The 16572-nt window shown below is 35.6% G+C and overlaps 1 protein-coding gene across 1 annotated transcript in view; it reads right to left on the bottom strand.

Moving 5' to 3' along the window:
• Window positions 1-2550: 2550 nt before the first annotated feature.
• RUNDC3B (RUN domain containing 3B) overlaps window positions 2551-16572 on the bottom strand; it is a gene marked incomplete at its 5' end in the record, with an annotated part of 68205 nt that continues 54183 nt past the window's right edge. Inside the window, 3 exons of the mRNA XM_009888967.1 lie at window positions 2551-3009; window positions 5470-5585; window positions 5957-6103. Of these exons, the coding sequence (XP_009887269.1) occupies window positions 2864-3009; window positions 5470-5585; window positions 5957-6103 (409 nt within the window). The remainder of the gene's footprint in view (window positions 3010-5469; window positions 5586-5956; window positions 6104-16572) is intronic.

The following is a 16572-nucleotide window of genomic DNA, read 5'->3' as shown; positions in this document are numbered from 1 at the left end:
TATCCCTTTCTTTATGCATTTCCAATAAAGTGCTTGATTTTTTTTTCCCGCCAAATTTTAATGAGGGGTGTGTTGGTATAAAAGCAACTCAGTAGTCATGTCATTAAGACACCAACTTTCAGGTGTGCTTTACCCAAGAAACGAACTTCAGTTCTATTCTGCTTTGAAGAAAGTATCCCAGCATGTGTTTGGCCTTGGTGAAAATTCATCACATGCTGAAAAATGCTCTAGTTGTAAAGACATTAGCTGCAAAGTTACAGCATGTGGTGCAGGCGAGAGGTACTGCCATAGATATTGCACACTGTCCCCTCATTGTGACTTTCAAAGTAATTTTACACTACAACTTCAAAATAAGGCCTAAGAGAAAGAAAGTAGCAACAGCAGATTTTGGACCACATTGAATACAAAAAAAGTGTCCCTGTTTTACAAGAAAATAATTTGCTATAAGCTTGGTAATACCGTAATTTGCTGAATGGTCTTATTTTATCCTGTATGATTAAAACAGAGACGGGAACTAGTAATTAGTGATGATACAAAATGTTTAATTTACATGCAACATTTATGGAACGTCAAGGCAACAAAACATATAGTTTTGGCATTTTATCAATTTTTTGGAAAAATGATTAATGTTTAAAACTGAGAAAGACACACATGACTGATTTCCCATGCACAAAATGACACCCAGGAACTCACAGTGGTGTCAGACCACGTAAAAGACTTCAGTTAAATGACACATGAATTTCACACCAGTAGCTCCAAGAAAAGAGCCATCAGCAGACATGACTGAAGATCATGATTATACCCCCTCCTAAATACTGATGTAGTGGGAGAAGTGTTTAACAGCAAACAAGACCGATTAAATCACTGTACCTTGATGCAAAATGTTAACTTGTGGAATCCAGATTCCCTCATTGTATTTGTAGTTAAAATGCATCTCTAGTTTACAAATTAGTATTTAATAATGATACTCAACTGCCAGGAGAGAACAGGTGCTTAATGTGATAACACAAAAACCCAGTTACATGAAGGAATGGACATGCTGATAGTGTATGAAAGGATTTAACGGTCAGAGTTTATTACAGAGAAATTAACTGCTTGAAATTAACTACATGAGGGCTTGAAAGACAAGGTCTGGTGGATTTTGCTAAGCTGCTTTAAAAATCTGCATTAAAATGGCATCAGTAGTTGTTTACCCTGCCATGGATGCAGTAACCTCCAGCACTGGGGACTGAAGAGTTGAGGAGAAGTATCTTGAACCTCCTCCAGCTAAATCCAACAGTGCGTTGCATTCCAGAGATGCGTAGCCTCATACTAAGAAAGGTTAAACATTTCCTGGAGTTTTTAGTAAAGGTAGGAATGAATCCTCTTTCTTTCAAGCCCACCCTAATATGACCAGATTATAGTAGTAGTGCCAAGGTACCATTACAAGAGGCAAATCAACGAAAACCGTACAGTGTAGTGACATACTGTAAACATCTAAGAGTAAGCAATAATTAAAAATCTGTCTTGTATTGCAGCTACTCATGTAAACAATTTATGAAACTTCTTTGGCACAAAAAAGCATTTTCCCTAGCACTTATAAATACAACGTACTTACATGCATTTAAGTTTTGTTTAAAAAGTTACTAATCATACTGATAAGCATTACCTTGATTAGCAAAATTCATAGATAAAGGATCCATTGTATCTTACAAAGAATTAAGAATATAGTTTGCAATTCAAAAATTAATTTGCAAACTTTGAACCTGTAGGGTAATCTGGAAAGTTAGTTTCATTTAAAAAATGTCTCCCTTTTTTTTTTTTTTTTCTATCAGTAATTTAAATCAATGGCAAGTAATTTGAGAAAACTGACATTAAGTTCTGCCGTATTACCTAATCAAGAAAAATACCTATTGCACTACTACAGGAATGAGAAAAATCTTGAACATGAGAATACTGTCATTACATTGTCTTTGTTTCCCCTTTTTTACTCTGCTTGGGATCTTGCCAATGAACACACAGTCCAAGCTTCCCGAGGTGCTAACCCCACCATCCTTAGTCCCCATCTCTCCAGCAAGGCCAATAAACCAAGAAATTTCTCATATAATATTTGTTGTTGTTTTTATAATCTCGTATGTCTGTAACTCAGGTCGCTCAAAAGCATTCAGTGAGTCTCCTCAACATTTCCCAATTGCCAAGTATGCTTGATTTAGATGATCGACTTACATTTGTTATTCACATGCAACTTCAAGAATTAGTAAGAGTGCTTCAGTGTGATTCTTCAGTGTGATGCAGACATCTCCTAAGTGCCAGGATACTAACAGGAATGCAAAATCTAACATTGAGTCAACTTGAGAAGAGCCGTTGATAGGTTAAATATGCTATTTGAGGTCCTATGCAACATACACAGATGATAAGCTGGATTTTTAGGTAAAATAGTTCTTTGCCTACAAAGACTGGCGTTAAGGTTTCCCTGTCTGTTCTGCGAGAGTTGATAGATATTTAAAGCACTGCAGGGAAGCACCGTGGCTAAAGTAGTGCCAGGCCATTGCAAGGAGAAACAAAGGTCATGGCAGTTAAGTACGGGACTGATTTCCAACTGTTCCATTTTAAAAATCAGTCATAAGCATCAGATTATATGTCCTGTACCTGACCAACAGCTTTAAATAATTCAAGACTGAGATAGAAAATCTGAAAAGTCCTGTGGGGGCAAAACTAAAGTTTGGATGAAAACTGACAGAATTTGTGAATTAAACAGGTAAACATGAAAAGAAAAAATAAACCAGCTTATTTTAACTCAAAACTAGCAGTCTTCATTGCAAGTCATTTTATGGAACATAAACCAAATGCATACAACACAAAGCTCTTCCTTCTTGTGTGTATCTCAAGATGGTGTTAAGCCTGGACTTGTCATCTCTGTTGTGGGACTTGCAAGGTATTCACTTGATTTCAGACTTGTGAGAGATTTGTAGCTTGCTACTGATGTAAGAGAGCCGCAAAGACCAAGCAACGATGGAGTGTCTTCCTTCCCTGTTAAGAAAAACAAGAATTAAGCTAATAATTTTTACAGCACAAGATGACCTGACCACAAAAAAAAAGAGGGAATAAAAAAAACCTTTTTCATCTACAGTATTATGAATTACATATTACTGCTTCAGCACATGCATACTTCATAAATGCAGTTAGGAAGACGTAATTTATGCCATGCCTTCCCTGTCCAGGTGGTAAAGAGATCCCTACCCGTGCCTTACAGGCGGGGCTTTAGTCAGTGTCCTACAGAGGGAGGCTGAGAGGCTCCACTGACTACATGGTGAACTGAATTTACGAATTCAAGCACTGGTTTTAGTTGAGTACATTACATATAAATGGAAGTGATGTTGCTAATAAAACGTTAGTACCAGAGATCTAATTTTAAGTCTCTCAGAAAGGAGTAGAATTAACTGGAACCAGGATATAATTCTTTAAAAATGAACATGTTTTGGTTTTTTTAAACCTTGGTAATTTGAAGTGCATTAGGCTCTGACCACTGGAAAAAGCCCTGCAGTGCAGGAGTGGCAGTGCAAGTATCTGCCCTCTCAGACTAATACACTTGACACTTAACAGGAAACATACCTACAGGTATGAGACTGCATTGGACAATTTCTCTATTTATTTTATGTCTTCCCTTCTCAGATTATCCGTTCAAGTTATTTTGTGCCAAATCTGCTAATAAATTACATTATAAAGAATCTGATCTACCAGCATCTCCCTATTTCATCCTCCTGGCTTACCTGCAGAACAGAAAAGTAGCCTTAAACGAGAGATTAAAATGGATTTAAAAAGGTCACAGGCACAATATTTCACCGATATACCAGTCTACCAGATTTTCTTTAAATTCACATCTATAAAGTAGCATTTCTTAAAATTGTGTCCTGTTCCTGACAGAAAAGTTTTATTCTCATGAGAAGGATGTAAGAAAAAAACCAAACAACACAAACTGCGCACTGCACAACAATTCATTATGAAAAAGTAAGTGTCCTGTAGTTCTCTTGCATGATTTACGGTTCTTATTAACAGTTTCCAGTAGATTTTAGGTCTCGCGTCTACTGAACTTTTTGAAAGTGACTGAATAGCTTTCCCTAAAGAATGAACTAAATTAGCTCTTTTAAAAAAATCTCAACTTTCAGAAAAATCCTTATTCCCATAAAAACTCCCCTTTAAAGACTACATTCAATTTTGGGATGTAAAATGCACAAAGAGCAGTGTAACACTGTTTAGGCACAGCCCTTGATTTCAAGTGTGAATGAAAAAATCTGACTACATGAGTGGGCTTAACAGGAACGTGAAAGTTTACTACTTCTAATCTTTTAATTTAAACTGCCATCCTGAGAGTTAGACTAGAGGTATTTTAAACAGCAGAATCACATGCCGTGTCTTACAAAATTATATTAAAGCTTAGGTACTGATGAACCTCACTATTTTAGAAGAGATGTTATGCTACCTTTAAAGACAGAGTGTTGAAATCAAAACCTAAACTACTATTATCAGTTGTTTTGCCACACTTTAATTTACAGAAGATAAAACAAAGCATGAATTCAAACAATTAATATTGAAAAAAACCAGTTGAAAATAGATCTGCACAAAAACTCTCTTCATAATAGCCATGCTGATTCTATTTCACTTTCTCTAAGCTAACTTGAAATAATTTAGATTTTTAAGAGTGTTTACAGTTTTTTAAAAAGCTCTAAGTTTTACATCCTTGATATTTTAAAAACAAGAAATGTTACAGTTATGAACTACTAAGGCTCTGTATTGTCAAGTCTATTTAAAGTTAAGATTTGATGAGATACAAACAGGATTTTTTATAGCAATTTATGTTCTGTACACAGAATAATATTTCACAAGTCTTCCAGCACTTTTCTGCTTTTCACAATTGCCCACAAGATGGAGCAGCTAAACTTTAATAAGCGTACAGATTTTGAAAGGGGGGGGCGTGTGTATGTTACGTTTATATAGTAGCACAGCTGATATCATGTTGCTCTCTCTATTAACAGAAACACTGTCAGGCAGCATCTCCACAGATAAATGTTGAATGCAAGAGGTAAGAATGACAGTGCTAGTTGCAAATACAGTGTCTTTAACCTTTCTTTTAAGAAACAAAAAAGGAAAATTATAGAACTGGAAAGATTTAAGTTAGTTATAGCAGAAAGATGACAGAAGATCCTCTTTGTAGCTGAGCCATGTCTGGTTCTATGATGGAGAAGGAAGATATGCAACATATTTGAAGCTTAGCTTTAAATACAGCATGAAGTCTTATAATTGTTGGGGGGTTGGGCATCTTCATAAATCCAAAGTTATTTGAAGTATAGTCCTTACGGAAACTAAAACAATTTGCATAACAATGAAAAAATATGTTGTTCAATGCATATTTTGTTCACACTCCAAATTCATCATAGGGACTGAAGATCAGAGCTACGAAGAACAAAATAAGCCACTAGACTGGCTCTGTACCTTCATTTAATAAGTTCATTCCATCCCGCTTCCCATCTTGTGAGTGACTTGGATCCAGAGAGGATTGAGAAAGACTAACTTCTGCTGAAAGTTGGTCCAGACTTTGAAAACTTTTCCTGCAAAGCAAGTAATATTTAATAGTAACACGTTCAAAAATCTAAGTAGATATCTTCAATTCTCTTTAAAAAGTTTTCTAAAAGAAACCTAGGCAGTTTCTCTTCTTTTTTTGTTTGTTTCCTAAAACAATGCTTTTTTCTAAAGCAATGATTTCTCCTCCTGCCATCCTGCCCCCCTCCACTCCCTAATTAACCTAAGGGAAGGAAATTGTTATGGTAAGCGAGAGAAACTGGTTTTTTGCACCAGCTGATCCATGTACATCGTAGCAGGTAATTCCAATAGGATACATTTCAGAGTATGCTAAGAGAAATGTATAGTTTTAAGTTTCCCTGTTCCTCTAAAGGTGAATCAAAATAAATATTCAGCTTACTCATCCCATTGTTGATTGTGCTTTCTATAGAGTAGAGTGTCCAAGGCAACCGCATTGACATCCAGAGCTCCTGGGGAAGGCCACTGATTGGTGAGGTGAGTGGTTAATTCTTGTCTTGATCTCAAGTCATTGTTCTTTAGCACAGTCCTGTGAATACAAAAAGCAGTAATTCTCAGTCTATTAAATACAATTCTTTAAGGTACAGAAAGAAAAACAGGACAAACAGTCCTGACCAAGTTGATACGTGGAGTCACCAACAGATCACAATTTTCATAAAGCATCTTAAACTGTTCATTTTCCCTAGGGGAAGCAACTTAGAAACCTATTGAGATGTATTTAGGAACAGAAAAAAAGTTGAAATTAGAATCTTTCTGCAAAAGCAATAAAAAAGCAACTGCATTCTAAAGATTCTTTCTCCAGCATGATGGTAATTAACAGGCCATCTATTTTGCAAACCAACTATGGGAATGTGATGTTCTCCCCACCCCCACCCCCCTTTTTTTTTTTTTTTTCTTATTTTAAGTTTGAACACCTCCCCTTTCCCCAATACTTTTGCAGAATGAACTAAAAACTGGGCATGTTAATTCCATTGTATGCTTCCAGGTAAAATACAACACATAGTTATTCTGTTTTCTACCACCTTACAGTTTCCTGTAATTTATGGTTTTAAATTACAGAAAATGTCTTAACTGAGTACCTTACATGTTCAGAATAGTTTTGCCTCATATTCCCATGAAGCAGACCCGTTTTCTAAAATCCTGGAAACGAGGAAGCTAATATGCCAATATTGGAAATAATCTGCCAAAAGTCATACGGAAATAAGGAAAAATGGTTCTTCAGGCTCCAAGACAAGATCAGCCTTTTTCCAACAGTCCAAGGCAACCTCCAATCTACCCTTATACTGCTGTAGAATAACTCTAGAAACAGAATTAATATTGCTTGTTAACCCTCCAATCCATGAAATACCAGGCAATAGTAAAATGCTGCTTTACAGCAAGTTGGACTATCTCTGGCCTGAAGCAAACAGCTAATGTTACGGATCTCCATACGGAATGTACTTAGGAGTTCAAAGCCAAATGCCATGTTGTTATCTGAAATGCCAAACTGCATAGCAAATCTAATATACTGTTTGTGGTACACATACATTTATGTGAATTCACAAATAAGATTGTCAATAGGTCTATTTTTACAGGTTTTATTCTGGTGATATCTGAACTGTTTAGACAAAAACCTCAGTATGAGCACCTAACACCACCCAAAGAGCCAGAATTTCCCACAAAACAATGTAAGACAATAGCAAGTTCAATAAGGAATTGTTAGTAGCTGAGTTTGAGAGAGGAGACAAATGCACAGTAATTTTGCACGAGATGATGGTGAAGCACCACAGTGAACAAAACTATTTTCAAGAAACTTTTCTCAAGATGATGAATTTCCCCAGCGTTCATGCAAGTAAACAATCAACTTTTCTACCCGGGGATCTCACCCCTCACCCTCCTTTCTAAGCGATCTATAGGAATAACCACTTTGATAACCCAAAGCTCTTAAGAATTTCCAATATCTTGTATGGTATTCATTTCCCCATGTAATTCCCCTAATCCCATGAGCATTAAACTGATCTGTCAAAGGCTTGATGATTTGAGGAAACTGAAACACTGACCTAGCAAGTTCTTGTGAGGTTAAGCAGACACACTACATCACCACCTTATTCAGAAGGACTTCTTGTATGCTTTCACAGAAGTTTTGTAACAGGATACCGTTTGTATTAGCAACTATGCACACAGTAACTAAATGCAAATTCATACACATATAACACGTAGTATGTGTAAATTCCCATTTGGACAACTCCTGTATGTTATCACTACACAACTCAGCAGCAGTGTTAAGTTATTATTAAATAAATATGCTGAGCAAAGATGACAAACCCACAAATCTACAGACAAGTTGCTAGTAGTGGAATTTTGGCATTTTATGTAGGTTTCTATATTGAGGCTTTTTCCATAAATCTTTATGCTATAGTAACCTGAAATTTCATCCTCTGTATGGACAAAGAAATTCTGAAACAAAGCCTAACTGCTCCAGGGATTTTTGCATAAGAACTTTTAAAGACAGTTGCAGCACATCGATACTTTAACCACTTCACCATGCTCAGGAATAAAAAAAACAGGCAACAGTTAGGATACAGAAGTAACTATTCCCCTCTTAAAACTTCTATGCTTTTATTTTGAATCTTTAAAAATATGTTAAAATAATTTTGAATACATAAAATCAGTCCAAAGACAGTATTCAGTGTATATAAAATAGTAGTATAGACAATAGGAAGTTAGACAAAATATTCACAGCAGGTGCTGGTAGCTACCACCTATTTTTTCAGCCTTGTAGATTATTTAGCTGTTTGCTCTCTTGCAGCCATTTTTAAAGTATCATGAGATTCCACTGCAGCAAAGACTTATTAAAAGCACTGCTTGCAAACTGCAATTCCTCAAGATAAACAAAGGCAGTATCAAGTTATGCATATTAACCAGACTTATTTTAAGAGTCAAAGTATTACAGCGCACAGAATCATTGAATCATTTAGGTTGTAAAAGACCCCTAAGATCATCGAGTCCAACCGTAAACCTAACACTGCCAAGCCCACCACTAAACCATGTCCCTAAGCACCATGGCTACACAGCATACATCATCCTGAAACTTTTAATCACCATGAGGCAAAAATGATCCTGCTACAAATATTCACTGGAAAAGAAATGGAGACAAAAGCCTTTACTATAGAAAGGAGTTAAAAAGGAAGGAAATAGGACGAAGTTTTAATGAAAAAAGCATACAAATTCTAAAACACTCAATGTGGAAAAAATGCTGCACAAGAGTATTGAGCGTTGTACTACTCTTGATCAGACAAGAAGAGCTCCTTCTAGTAGTTAAGAGCTCTCAAAAGACAACAATTTACTTTATCCAAGGCAGATTGAATTTCTACAGCAGCATTCTTGTTCCTCAGAATGCAAACATTGTAACCAGTGTTGGCCAACTATAGGCTGTGAGACTGTGGGGTTTGAACTAGGACTCTTCTTAATGATCACAATGAGGGCAATGAAGATTACAAGCTTTCCTCTGTATGTCTACTGTCAGGCTGTTTAACCAAAAGACTACTACTACTATTAAAACTTATTTATCTGCTAGTATAGCAAAATAAGTTTGGCAGCTTTCAAAGGAAAAATTAGAATAAAGTCTTCATAGAGCAAAAGTAAGAAATGAAGAATTGGTGGATAGGTACAAATGGCAAATAGGGATATTTGTGACATTTATAAGTTTCACAAAATATGAAAGAATAAAATGCAAAATTATTATTTTCTGTTATTTACACACACATAAAAAAAGGAACTACTGAACTCTTTGGTCCTTGACTAGGAAATATTTCAAAAGTGTTACCAAAAGCTCACATAAAAATAATGTAATGTAATAGATAAGTTTCTATATATAAAGTGCTGGTCTGTAGTAAAACGTGCTGAACTAGAATGGCTGCCGTACAAACAGGTTTTATTCTATTGCTTCTGTTCCTGAGAACAAACCGCTGGTGAGAAACACCAACTGAAAACAAGAATGACCTGAATGCCTGTAGACCAAGACTCAAAGCCTACATTTTATAAAGGATATTACCTCATACCTTGTAGGCATAACTTATATGGAACAAAATCCATAATACATCATAATAATAACACTGAGGATCACAAGTATGCAGTTCTTATTTTAAGTAATATTCAATAATATATTGATCTATTGGTTTTGTAGATGTGACAATTTAAGGATGATGCAAGATCAGGTTTGTAGACAGTATGTTAAGTCACTTGATACAGGAGTAAAAGCAAGGACATTTCAAAAAGGAAAGAGGAAAAGTAAGAGAGACAAAAGGGTTTACTACAGAGAGAAGTTAAAAAAGAAGGAAATATGATCAAGATTGAGGGAAAACAAGCAAATGAGCATATACAACAAGCTGTTAACTTCAGATTGGAAATAGAAAACTTGAAAGCCAAAAAGAAGATGTAAACAATGGCTTCTAAATGTAACAATCTCAGGAAGGTAGTTGGTACATGGAGAATACAGTGGATCTTAGTAAGAGATTGTATGATTATTTTTTGAATGAAAAAATGGCAGTGCGTGAAATATGGCTGAAGAGGGTACCCTGGACCAACACAGTAAGACTGTGGAGTGCAGGAAGATCTGTGTAGAGTAGGGAGAATATGTAAGAATTTATTGTGAGAGCAGAGGGGTTAAACTGATTTATGGTACATCACCTAATCTAGGCATGAAAAAATTATCAGTTGCCTGAAAGCCTGTGAACTTTCCCCCCCTATCCACTAACTAATATCTTCTCTACCTACAATCATTTCCATCTCTTTATAATCATGTTGGCAAAAAGTAGCAGAAGCTCTCTTTCGTGATCTGCAGAAAGAAAATAATTATTTCTCTCCTGCTCTCAACATTTGTGCCCTGAGCAGTCCTCACTCCAACAAATATATTTATAAGATAACTTCATATTGTGTTTAAAATCCTGAAAACATTAAAAAAAAATCAAGAAATACTGAAGAGATGGCAGACAGAGAGAGAACATTTCTAATTCCTTTGGAAGTAATTGCTGAATCGCTGTTTTCATACTGAAAAGTGGTAAGTGAGGCAAACCCAGCAAAATGCTTGCTGGCATTTATTACAGGAGAGAGGCACTGGTGATGCTGGAGACAGAACATATTTTCAAAAAACTGCTTCTAAAATAATCAAATATCCTTTGTACTACTTCACAGCATAGATTTTTCCATAACACACATATATAAGAGAAGTGTGATAAACACAGTCTCACCGTGTTAGCCCAGGATACCCTGTTTAAGTTATGACATTTAAATTGTGGTGGGTTTTTTTAAACATCTAAAGAAAGAAAAACTCTATACAAATTCAAAATACTACTGCAACTAATAACTTGTTAGGGACAACAAGCAGCAAAAGAGATGAAAACATAACCTTAATACTAGAATACCTCATTAAAAACCAACAACTATTTGGCTTACATTTATATTTTTTGTCCTCTACTTCAGGAACTGCTACTTAAATTAAGCTCCTTTTAGAAAACAGAGAAAAGTATTCAGTAAAAATGTCCTGGTAATGAATTCCTGCCTATTACAAAAGAATACTGATGATCCATTAACTAATCAATACTAACATACTCCCACGACAGGAATAAGTGTCTGCCTGAAGTGCAGATACATATGGTCCCTCCAGGCCTGTAAATTTACTTACTTTTATTCAAGAATAGCAGCAACAGCCAGAATATTAACATCAGGTTTATACAGCTATTCCCAGAAATGCCTCTGCATGCTTTTGACTTTCAGTCCTTTAATTGTGTATTTAGAAAGGAGGAAAAAGTGAGATTAGTGAAGTCTCCCAACAAACATCCTTCTTCACTAGTGTTCACTGTTTTTATCCGGTACTTTGCAGAATATTTATTTTCTAATTCCATGAACTTTTATTACTTTATTTGAGATGTTTATTTCATGATTTATTATTTTGATATTATTTACTAAGCACAAGCAGAATATAATTATGTATGGTACACATATAATAATAAAATGGAATTGACAAATTACTGCTCATTTCCATCCCTGCTCCACAGTATGCTGCCCTTTCCGTTGTTCTGGTACAATCACGTAGGAGCCACTCTGAAAATGGATCATCGAGATGGTCGATTTTTATTTATTCTTTTTTTGAAGAAGCTTTTTTTTTTTAAAAAAAAAAATATCCATAAGGTAACCTGACAAACAGCTCTGTTCTCACTAGCATCGCTTTTGGCAGCTCAGCTACCTCTCAAGAGGATAAGAAATTACTCTATGAATTAACACATCTAAGACTTCTGCATCTTGAAACTGTGGTCTGACTTGATTCGCTCATTCATAGTGGGGGACAGGGACAAAAGACAGCCTGTATGTGGGGTTCCTGCACGCAAAATGGACAAATTTTTAAAAAATTTTAGTCCAAGCTAATATAGAAAAGCCTTATCTTGGTAACCACATAAAATTTCTGGTCTCACTTCAGCTGGATTAGATTTCCAATTTCCCCTGGATCAAATCCAGATTCATATAATTGGAAACCTATTTTGAAAGACCCATTTACACAGATTTCTTTGTTTAATAAACAAAAAGTCAGTTCTGTTTCCAGTTATACCTATGAAAAACCAGTAACTTCTTACCTGCAAGTTTAATTTCTCCAAATCCAGAAAATGCCAGTCCAGTTGGCAATTTGCCCTCCTACCAGCAGATGAAGACAGGAAATAAACCAAACAGACTAATTCCCTAAGAAAGGGAATTATATCAGATGAGTGCTCCAGTTCAAGAACTACCTGAGTAGTGAAAAGTAAAAGTGAAAATAAAAGCTTAAAACAAAAATAAAAACATTTGAATAAGAAAGAACAAGCTTTAAAAAACCTTTATTTAGGACAGGAAATATGGAATGCAAACTCAAATTGATAGCATACATGAATATAACTAAAATCTGTAAGAGCAACTCTAAAATAAAAGGGAACTCTCGAATTGTCGCTACTGTAAGACAATGAGCTGTCTGGACTGGTATGTCATTGGACTTTGAGAAATTAGATCAGCAGGTATGAAAATGAGTTACTTACCAGTAGATTTTGATGCTGCAATATATCACCTCTCTCAGGTTTGTGCCCTGTGCAGAGACTGTGTATTCCCCAAATTAGATGCCCGAGCAGTTAGATCCCAGCAGACTTTCTAATGGCAGTCGCTGTAGTGAAAAAAAGCAGGCATGTCCTACCGCACCACATTTTCTTACTCTTTCTGACTGGCCAACAGATCTTCGTGTGTAACAGCACAGTTGTGCCACAGAACAGATCCCCTTGAAGCTTCTTCAGCAAGCAATCTTTTCAGTCCTCCTTTATTATCTCCTAGAGATCTTGAAATATATCCTCCAGTAATAAAATTACTGTCAATGTTGTACAGCCTTTGATCTCCTTGACCTTTGGAGTAACTTGGATAAGTTTATATCCACAAAAATACCAGCAACTTGACTGTAGTTCTAGTCTAATTATGGTGGAGATTCTATTTCAGAATGCAGACATCCAGAATACATAAAAACACACTACAATATGCTAACTTTGCCTGTGCTCATTAAAATACTACTGCAGCACGTGACTGACACTCTTCATGTCCTTGGACAAATAACCAGGCCTGATTCCTTTGGAGGAAGATAACAGGCAGAACACAACCCGTTTCCCCAGATAGAAGGTCTTGACTGAAAATAAGGAAAAAGCTGAACGTGACTAGCAACCAAACTGTTGGAAAAGTAAAGAGCAGCTTTTAATTGTTATTCAACTATCAGATACTTTCCACTGCAAAATAGAGGACTCTTAGCAAACAGCTTTTTTGACAGATTATCAAATTTGCCTTTAGTAAATACCCTCTGAAACAGAGCTTGTCATTCAAGGATATTTTTTGTTCCATGTCAGTCATGCAAATACAAATTATCTGTCTACAGGTGAACTCCTTTTAAAAGGACATTTCCATGAGGGTGGGGGGAAATAAATCAAGATCTTTCTTCAGAGCAGATCAGGAAAACTTCACCAAAAACAGTCGTCTTCTCAATATTTTTTTTGCCATTTTAATATGCTTCCCTTGGATTCAGTAAAAACAGCAGTATGAACTGCAAAATGGTTGGCTAAACTTTTTTAAACCTCCACTCACCTATTAAGCCAGCAAGAGTTTCAGCAGAGATATACAACATTATAACTGTAAGATGCATCTTCTATATATGCTAGTTTTGGCACATACTTGTCTGTCAGACTCCTTCAGAATGCCAAGTTTCTAATCACAAAAAAGTGAATACAGGAATGTTGACTTTGAAGGATAGAAGATGTTGGGTTTTTTTAATAAAAGGCAAATAAAAAAGAAAAAAAAAAAGAAAAAATAAAAAAGGAGCAAGCTATGAGTAATATAAGTTCTTCTTGGTAGCTGAATCGGAATTAATACAACTACCAAACTATGCAAACTGTAAGACAGAGCTTCAAATTCTAATGCAATTGCAGAATGAGAAAAATGCAGGATGAAAATCTGATCCAAGGGTAGAAGCTGGGGTGGGGGAACCCAAAAAACCACATACGCAGAGAAAAGAACATCAGATATGGAGAAATGGGAAGGGAAAACAGATAGCAAATAAAAATCTTTGCCAAGTATAATTCGAGTTATAATTTGGATAACAAAAGACTGAAAATTCCATTATGTTAAGTGGTTGCATAAAGATATCTCAATGACAAATAGAAAAAGCACCAATCTATATCTCAACCACTTGATATGCAAATAGAGAGGGAACTAATAAAAGCTTTTTACTCAAGAAATCAGGTAACACACTACACTGTATTTTCTTTGTTATAACTTCAGACATTCACTTTTTCTATTTTAAGCCTTTTCAGAAATCATTTAAGTTGTGTTTTATTTTATCAAAACATTGGAAAAACCCAAGACACAAAGTCGTAGCCTTAAAACTGGATTTCAAATAAAGAAAAATAAGTTGTATCCTAAATTTACAAATACCATCCATAATTTAAAAAAAAAACCAACAAACATTTATGTGACTGTGTGTACGCACACTGACCTCTAACTCACCTTTCTTTTGGTCAAAATTTTTGCATGTTAGAGAAACTTTTAATTTTGTTTTGAAAGTATAACATGGATATTTCTATTCCTTTTTACTGGACAAAACTTAATTTTCTATCTGATTTACTTAAACCAATAAATATAGCCAAATAGAACTGAAATTTAGCATTGCTAATCTCGCTAAGTATGCAAAATGGTCAAAGGAAAGTCCCCGTGATTTTCTAACCCAGTAAGGAGGAAAAAAAATTAAAAAAAAAAAAAAAAGGAAAAAGGAAAGAGAGAGAGGAGAGGAGACTCCTTACAAAAATGAGTATTTTTCAGTTTGGAGTCAGCCAACATATTCCTGTAAATATACCAGCACATCTTGTCCTTGAAGACATCAATAATTCAAAAGCTTTTAAATTTTTTAAAATTTAAGGTTTATTTTAACATATTTATAAACTTTTAAAGCTCCTTTTTTAAAAGTTCAAAATGAGATATTAAAATATGAGAGTTTAAAAATAAATCTCTCCCTATCTACGGCAGCTTGCACAGTGAGTCCTTTTCTTCAGGCTGCTATCAATCCAGAAACTTTTGCCTTCCTGCTGCGCAATAAACCCATGCAATCCCTCTGGATTCTAAGAATAGCATTGTCTTCCATCCTATCGGGGGTTTGGCTGCAATTTTGTTTAATTCTGCATATTTCTTGGCTGTGTCTCACTCGGTATGTTCCACTCTGAATTGCAGGAGGCTGTCTGTCCATGTACTACACCCAGCTAAACCTTTTCTAGTTATACTTTTAAGCAAAAAGGAAACTCCCATGTCTTCAGAGGTTTCCACCTCACTGAAAACAGAACTTTCCTTGTTGCTGTCTATCCACACCTTTGTAAAACAGAAAAAGTGTACAGTCTTGCAGCAATCTTCAAAAGAAAGAATTTCACAAAACCAAAATCCAAAATGCTGCATAAACAAAACAATTTTAACACCTGTCAAAATATGCCATATTTTTCTACACTGCTTAAAAAAAAAAAAAAAAAAAAAGTACAGACAAGTTGAGAAAAGAAGGAGCTGAAAACAGACCAGACTGCAATGCTAAAGATTTATAACTGCTGCCGCAAACTTGAGGGAGACAGAGGGCATACAGGAAGCATTACAAATAAAAGCATGGCTAATGCGAATTATGGTTTGATAGCAAGGATCCATGAAAGCTTTAAAAGGAAAGAAGGATTAGCATTCTCAGTTTTGACATTCTAGGAAAGAAATTCGCCAAGAAGATCAAACATCAAATTTTAATCTCCCAGTTCCTTTCAGTGAGAAAATAAAGCAGCCACAACAAATTGGATTTACTGTACTTATGCAGTTGAGGAATTCCGTTTCTTTAAAAAAAAAAAAAAAGTCTTACAAGAGGACTATCTGAAAATGAAGGTAGGAGTGCTAAAGCACTGATCCGCCTATTTCTCCAGATGATTTAGTTTTTGAGGGAGGATTACAAAGCCAGGCAACCCACATCACAAGGAGACACAAAACATGGGCTAAATTTTAAAGCCTTTGCTCAGACCTTTCTGCTTCTGTTTCCTTGGACAGGGTTTTCTCTGCTTTGTCCCTGACAGCACAGTTATAGCCTACATCCTCTACAACTTTGAGACTTCATCTGTGACCCACTCCTGCCAGCTCTCAAGGCTCTAGAATCTTGACAAACAGAATCTTGACAAAGCAAGGAAAAGCACAGATACTATTTTCATAAGCAAGTTTTTTAACCAAATGGGGCATGACCAATCTTTGGAAAGGAATCATCTTTGCTACAAAGAATATAGTAAATCTTCCTTTAAATAGTTCATAATAGAACTGATATGACATGGTGTATTTGAAACAGAGAAGTCCATTTTGCCTGGACATAAAAATTGAATTTACTCTGGCATGCTGCTCTCACAGAACTATTGTGGCTATGTTCAGGTGCTGCTGAGAATGAGCTGATGGACTTCTCTGAAAGGC

This window comes from Charadrius vociferus, unplaced genomic scaffold (assembly GCF_000708025.1).
Source record: "Charadrius vociferus isolate BGI_N301 unplaced genomic scaffold, ASM70802v2 scaffold297, whole genome shotgun sequence".
In the NCBI taxonomy this organism is placed as follows: Eukaryota; Metazoa; Chordata; class Aves; order Charadriiformes; family Charadriidae; genus Charadrius; species Charadrius vociferus.
This window is presented reverse-complemented; position numbering and strand designations above follow the sequence as displayed.